This window comes from Caretta caretta, chromosome 28 (genome assembly GCF_965140235.1).
Source record: "Caretta caretta isolate rCarCar2 chromosome 28, rCarCar1.hap1, whole genome shotgun sequence".
NCBI classification, from domain to species: domain Eukaryota; kingdom Metazoa; phylum Chordata; order Testudines; family Cheloniidae; genus Caretta; species Caretta caretta.
In genome coordinates, this window is record NC_134233.1 from 11,281,241 (window position 1) to 11,288,378 (window position 7,138).

At 48.7% G+C, this 7,138-nt stretch overlaps 1 protein-coding gene across 1 annotated transcript; it reads left to right on the forward strand.

The window, feature by feature from the left end:
* Positions 1-1,139: 1,139 nt before the first annotated feature.
* On the forward strand, positions 1,140-5,700 carry LOC142070240 (uncharacterized). Its single transcript, XM_075123795.1, has 3 exons — positions 1,140-1,173; positions 4,290-4,403; positions 4,775-5,700. Exons 1-3 carry the CDS (start codon positions 1,140-1,142, stop codon positions 5,473-5,475), a joined length of 849 nt encoding a protein of 282 aa, XP_074979896.1. The 3' UTR covers positions 5,476-5,700.
* Positions 5,701-7,138: the final 1,438 nt, after the last annotated feature.

Sequence of the window (7,138 nt, forward strand, 5' to 3'; positions counted from 1 at the left end):
GCAGAGGAGCCAGCTCAGGTAGGGGTTATTGTGGGGGGTTCTGATTTGTTCCTGCAGGAGAGAGAGGGACAGCAAATACACGGGAGAGGGGAAGGTTTGCATCGTCTGGTTTGGAGGTTGGAGCGGGGCAGGAAATGCACAGGGTGGAGAAAGGGAGGAGGCCAGGGGGTGGCAGACCTGCTGGGAGTTGTTTAATAAGTGGCCTAGATTCTTGGAACAGACCCATGAGGTTCGGAGGTGGAAATGCTCCAATCTGGTGAACAGAAAATAACCTACCTAGATGGGGCTGGGAAAAAGGACCAGACTCGTAGTGCTGGAGCCTGACCCAACTAACCAGCGGGTGCCTTGAAATACGAAGGGGGAAGCCACCAGTCAGGCTTAGGGGAGATTCCCCTGCTTCATATCCAGCTCTAGGAGTGGCTAAGTCATTATGCAAGGTAACCTATTTCCCCTTGTTTTTTCCTGCCCCCCCCACCCCCCGACGTTCTTGTTAAACCCTGGATTTGTGCTGGAAATGGGCCACCTTCATTGTCATACACATTGTAAGGAGAGTGATCACTTTAGATAAGCTATTACCAGCAGGAGAGTGGGGTGGGAGGAGGTATTTTTTTCATGATTTGTGTGTATATAAAAAGCTCTTCGACACTTTCCTCAGTTTGCATCCGATGAAGTGAGCTGTAGCTCACGAAAGCTTATCCTCAAATAAATTGGATAGTCTCTAAGGTGCCACAAGTCCTCCTTTTCTTTTCACAAGGAGGAGGGTGTTGGGCTTCCTACAAGAGATCTCTCCCTACACCCTGCTCGGGGCAGCATCTCCAGTATCAGTCTGTGGCTAGTAGGTGTGTGATGGATCTGCTGGGAGAGAGGAGGGGTGTCTCTTCGCCCCCTCACCCTGGTGTTTCCTGGATGCTCTGAGCGGGGTGGGGGTGGGACTCTGTTGGCTGCGGTCCACCCAGAGTTTCCGTTTGATTGGCTCCTCTCCCCCACAAATAGTGGGGCTGTGAGTGGGGCAGCAGGTCCTGAGTGTGGGGCTCTTGCTCTTTCAGGGGCCGGTGACCTTCGAGGAGGTGGCTGTGTATTTCACCAGGGAAGAGGGGGCTCTGCTGGACCCCACTCAGAGAGCCTTCTCCAGAGACATCATGCAGGAGACCTGTGAGAGTGTGACCTTGCTGGGTAAGGGTTCCTGTCCCCTCGGTTCTTGGAAGGGGAACGGAAGAGATGAGGTTCATGCCACCCCCACAATGCCACCTCTCCTCTGTCCTGTTCCAGCATCACCCCAGCATGCCCGTGACACACACACGACCAGAGACCCTCCCCTGCTGCTGAACGCTGTGGGAAGAGAGCACAGGAGCAGAATCTCACAGTGTCAAATATCTCCTGTTTGCACAAGTAAAACGGGGGGTTAGGTCTAGCATAACGAACAGAAGCTTCCTACCCCTGGCCTTCTCTCAAACCCTGAGCCTTCTCCACCCAGACCAGAATGTGCTTGGGGTGTAAGAAGCAGGCTGCTGGGGTCAGAGCGGCTGGTCCAGGGTTACTGATCACACAGACCTTGAATGCTGGCTGGGGGAATCCAGACAAGGTAGCTCCAGCAGCAGAGCATTGAAACTCAGCCAGGATTACAGATGACACAACTCCTCACTGCTTCGGATTGCCCCGTGCATGGGACAATGGCCTCGGTTGCTGGTGAAAATCCTTGAGACTTGGAGAGTTGCTCCCCCCATCCCCATGTGCACTAGCCACAATCTCTCTTCTCTGCAGACTTGGTTTTTTGAGTCCCTCATTCCTGAAGTCACATGACCCTGATTCTTATTTTTCACATTCTGCTTTTCTAGACTATTTAGAGTCTGTTGCTTCTGAATGATAGTTTCTAATTTCCCAGTGTTCTCCACACCCAGGGATTTTCCTACTCCCTCCCATTGCACTGGACTCATTAGATTCCCTAGTATTTCAGAATGGCCACACTGGGACAGACCAAAGGTCCATCTAGCCCAGTGTCCTGTCTTCCGACAGTGACCAGCGCCAGGTGTCCCAGAGGGAATGAACAGAACAGGGAATCATGAAGTGATTCATCTCCTGTCACCCATTCACAGCTTATGACAAACAGAAGTTAGGGACACCATCCCTGCCCATCCTGGCTAATAACCATTCACGGACCTGTCCTCAATAGATTTCTCATGGTGTTTTTTGTTTTTTTTTGTAACCCTATTATAATCTTGGCCTTCACAACGTCCTCTGGCAAGGAGTTCCCCAGGTTGACTGTGCATTGTGTGAAGAAATACTTCCTTTTGTTTCTTATAAACCTGCTGCCTATTAATTTGATTGGGTGATTCCTAGTCCTTGTGTTATGAGAAGGAGTAAATGACACGTCCTTATTTACTTTCTCCTCGGCAGTTTTGATTTTATAGACCTCTCTCATATCCCCCCTTTGTCTCTTTTCCAAGCTGAATAGTCCCGGTCTTTTTCATCTTTCCCCGTACAGAAGAGTTTCATACCTGTAATCATTTGGGTTGCCCTTTTCTGAACCTTTTCCAATTCCAATATATCTTTTTTTGAGATGGGGCAACCACATCTGCAGGCAGTATTCGAGATGTGGGTGTACCATGGTTTTATATAGAGGCGATATGATATTTTCTGTCTTCTTATCTATCCATTTCAGAATGATTCCCAACATTCTCTTTGCTTTTTGACTGCCGTGGCACACTGAGTTGATGTTTTCAGAGAACTGTGCCCAGTGACTCCAAGATCCCTCTGTTGAGTGGAAACAGCTCATTTAGAGCCCATCATTTTATATGTGTAGTTGGGATTATGTTTTCCAATGGGCTGCAATATGGTGCTATCCTGACACCTTGTACTGCTGAGATCCTGCATTCAGTGATATCCCTGCCCTTCCTGTTCCCGTTCTCATAAAACAAGAAGAGCATCCAAATGCGTGTTTACCTTCATTCCCTCAGCGGTCCTCATGGGAATCCCTGATTGGTTCCAAAGTGTATTAAAACCTTTCTTAAAGGGTTACCTCTTGGTGGTTATCAGGTCCTGTGAGTTTGTAGCCCAGAAAGACCCCCCTCAGTCAGCTCAAACTCAGCTGTTTATCCCCCAAAAGTCTGTCGTCTTCAGTCTCCTGAATGAGGGGAAATCCGTCACTACCCCTTTCTGCGTTGGGTAAAGCTTCAAAAGGTGGAGCTCTGCATAACCAGCCTTGAGATCTGGCATTCATCACCCTGTAGTGATACCAGCTTGCACAGGAAACCCATCCCGCAGCCCTTCCTGGTATCATGTGGCGCATCTCGGCATCATAGTCTGTGAAGAATTCATGCTTTCAAGGGCTGGCTTAGATATACAGATAACAGTCATAATTAGGGCAAGAGTTTGCAGGCAATGAAAAGAGAGTAATTGACAAACGTGAGCAATATCTAATCCTTTAAAGCCTGAAAGTGCCTTGGGGGGAGGGGACAGGAGCCGGCTGTGTGGGGGCGGTGGGGCTCAGATACTGGGCATTGAGAGCCTAGAGCCAGCTGTGCGCAGGAGAGACGGGGCATGAACCAGCTGTGTGCAGGGGAGATGAGCAGGGTAGAGGTGCTGTGGACACGGCCGCGAGCAGCTGTGAGTGCCGTCCTCTCTGCAGCATGATGAGAGAGCCTGGCGTCCCACTGCCGATCCCAGACTTGTATGAAGAGGGAAGAAATTGGCATCAAGTCTCAGCCGCAGCCAGCCTGTGTCCTGGGGAGGAGACGGGTGTCTCCAGGGAGAAATCTGGGGGATTGTGACCCTGCGTGTCCCACCCACCCTCTGATCAGCAATTCCGGATATTAACGGTGATTCCAGAAACAAAGAGTAATTTTGGGAAAAAATGCAGTCCTAGCGACAATTTCCAGAAAACACTGGCCCTGGTTGTAACATTAAATCCGATAGTCTCAAGACCTAGGCCTGTGTTGATCAGATCCGTCACTCTGCCTTCACGGAGTTCACTCTGCTGGTGGGTTGTACCCCTTCCCCCATTCTGTGTCTGCCTTGTCTATTTAGATTGTAACTTCTTCAGGGCACGGGCCATCAATGCTTCTCGGTTTGTACTGTGCCTAGCAAAATGAGGACCCACTGTTAGTTGGCCCTTAGGCACTAAGGTAATGAATATGATTTATAATAATCATCTCCTGGCACTTTGAGCCAAGGAAGCCGGCCTTGGGACGTTACTACTTAAAAGTGAGCTGGGCTTAAAAGCATGGAATATTCTTTGTGACAAGTATCCCACAAATTCCACTGACCTCCCTTGTTTTCTTTGCCTTGAGCAGGGTTTCCAGTTTCCAGAACTGATGTGATCTCGCAGCTGGAACAAGGGGAGGAGTCGTGGGTCCCAGACCTTCATGGCTCTAAGAAAAAAGTGCTCCCGAGAGCTGCCTTCATAGGTGAGGCATTGATTAAACCAACCCCAAAACTGTCGGTGAATACAGGAAACATTTGGGATGCCCTACAAAGACCTTGTGAGCTCTCCAAGTTCAGGATTGTTCCCTGCAGATGTGGAATCGTTAGGCAGAGGTCACTCATGGCTTCCCACCTATCCTGACTGACAACTGGCAGCAGGTCCCTCCCCAATCTTGCTGTCCCCTGAGATTTCTTCTGAGATACGGACCCAGAACTGATCCCTTCCTTTCTCTCCTCTGGGGAAGGTTGAAGGGAAAATCAGCTCCTGATAGGTTTGATCTGTCCTGTACACGTTTTCGTTCCTTCATCCCTTTTTCCGTTCTTCTCTCTGAGATTTCCTTTCTCTCTGGCGCAGGCAGAGACTTACGTCTGGATTCTCTCGGTCTCCCGTCAGGTGTTGGGATGGTGAGTGAAAACGAGGAGGAACCCCAGCAGGAAGATGCTGAGCGAGTAGAAGCCCATGGGATGTTGTCAGGAAGGTCCAAAGGGAATGATTCTGGGAGCTGTGCACGCCCAGAAAAAACAAAAGCCTGTGAGAGTCAGCAGAGGCCAGAGGAAAACTTCGGTAGCCAGTCAGACCTTATTACACGTGAGAGAATGAACTTGGAAGGAACACGCTACACATGCCTCGAGTGTGGGAAAAGCTTCAAAGGGAGCTCGGACCTTCTCACACATGAGAGAATCCACACGGGTGAGAAACCTTATGGATGCCCTGAGTGTGGGAAACACTTCAAGCAGAGCTCACACCTTATTAGACATCGGCGAATCCATACGGGTGAGAAACCTTATGGCTGCCCTGAGTGTGGGAAACACTTCAAGCAGAGCTCACACCTTATTAGACATTGGCGAATCCATACGGGTGAGAAACCTTATGGATGCCGTGAGTGTGGCAAACACTTCAATCAAAGCTCAGCCCTTATCACACATCAGCGAATCCACACAGGAGAGAGGCCCTACACGTGCTCTGAGTGTGGGAGAAGCTTCAATCAGCGCTCAACCCTTATTAGACATCAGAAAATCCACATGGGAGTGATCTGTAACAAATGCCTTGACTAGGGCTGGCCAAGGGTATTTTTTTCTTTTAAATCACATTTGCTAATTCCCACTTAGTGATCTGTGCCCCATCTTCACCGTGGTTACTCAGCTCCCCCAGATGAGTTGCCTGCTCCTGCCTTTTGCAGCTCACTCTTCTTTGGGGTCAGTCCTGTGATGTTTTCTATCAACTCCTTTCCTTTTGGGTCAAAGGAGCGTGTGTCCCTCCAGCCAGGAATGTTCATCAGCTCCAGGTGGGGGAGAGAGGTTTGTTCCCAACAAGCTACACTGAGGCAAAAACTACCCGTGCCTTACATCCACTAGGACTGTACATGGCGTTGGCTGCTCAAGTTAGTGATCTTGGTGTTAAAAGACAATTACAGTTGTCGTGCAGATGCAGCCGAGGTGCAGTGGTTGGCATTAGCTTTCCCCCCCTTGACCTGACCTAAACTCCATCACATGTCCTAGTCTAAACAAAGCCTGAGCATCACAGTTATACTGTTCCCCCATTTAAAAACCATTGTTAGTCATCAAGTTCCCCCACCAGGATCATATTGTTTCATTCCCAGTTGTCAGAGTTCATCAGAGCGCTGTTGCTTCAGGTTTTCCTGAAGGCAGATATTTTTACTCCCGTTTTCCTCCCTTAAAATATATTGAAGTATAACAAAGAGCAGGAATAGGGAAGGGATAGGGAAAAATGTCTTTTCCCCTCTGTAACAACAGAAGAACATAGGGTAAATCAGAGGGATTCTCCATCACCATCTCTATCCCCCTGTTCTTCAATTGGTAAGGTCAATATTTCCCGAAGGGGCTGGGAAGAGGATTCTCTAGTAAATGATTTGGAACTAAGCAAAAGACCCATTCATTTGCCTCCCAAAGCAGTTGTGGCCCATGCCCTGCAGGAGGTTGCTCCTGAAGATCTTCCCTTCCTAATCAGGTGCATGTTGCCTCTTATTTGGGAAATGCAATCCCTTCCTAGGTAGAGATGGGAAAAATGGAAGTGACATTTCTGTTCAGCTCACTCCTGGGAGATGCTGTAAATGTGTAGGAAATGACATCCATGAGGAATGTGATAGAGCTGCAGAAAGACACCCATTTTGAGTAGGACATGACATCCATGAGGAATGTGATAGAGCTGCAGAAAGACACCCATTTTGAGTAGATACCTGACATTTGGTGTCTTAGAGGGATTCTAAGCCGCACCTGAATTTAGTCCCTTATTTAAATCTGTGCCACCAGATTAAAGAAACAAAAGGGCATATTTGGGGGAGTTCTACCTCAGTATCGCTACTGGTATGTTGTGTGGTTGGTGAAGAATTCTACGCCAGAGCCGTGTAAAATTGCTACAACTAAGGTCAAAGATTTGGCAAGAACTCAGGTAGAAATGAGAGGTACGAGTGGTTGATTTTCACCCCAGAGATGGACGCTATGGTGACCTGTGGCCAAGGTAAACTGTTTTTAGAATTGCTCACACTTCTAAAGGATGCCATGATGAAACTGGGAACAACTGTCTTTTACCATTTGGATCCCAAGTTTCCTGAAGCACAGAGAGAAACAGCTGATTCCTTCAGAGCCATGCCATGCCTATGGGTCCCAAACTGGCTGCCTTGCTGGACAAGAAGCACTTCTGTGTTGGTTAAATGATGGTAGCCAATGAGGGAATGTAACAGATTCCAAGTTCAGACTG

Coding starts and splice junctions, on each gene's coding strand:
- LOC142070240 (XM_075123795.1), top strand. CDS start 1,140: ATGCAGGAGACCTGTGAGAGTGTGACCTTGCTGG. Junction 1,174..4,289: donor TGAGAGTGTGACCTTGCTGG/GTAAGGGTTCCT, acceptor TGCCTTGAGCAG/GGTTTCCAGTTTCCAGAACT. Junction 4,404..4,774: donor CCCGAGAGCTGCCTTCATAG/GTGAGGCATTGA, acceptor TCTCTGGCGCAG/GCAGAGACTTACGTCTGGAT.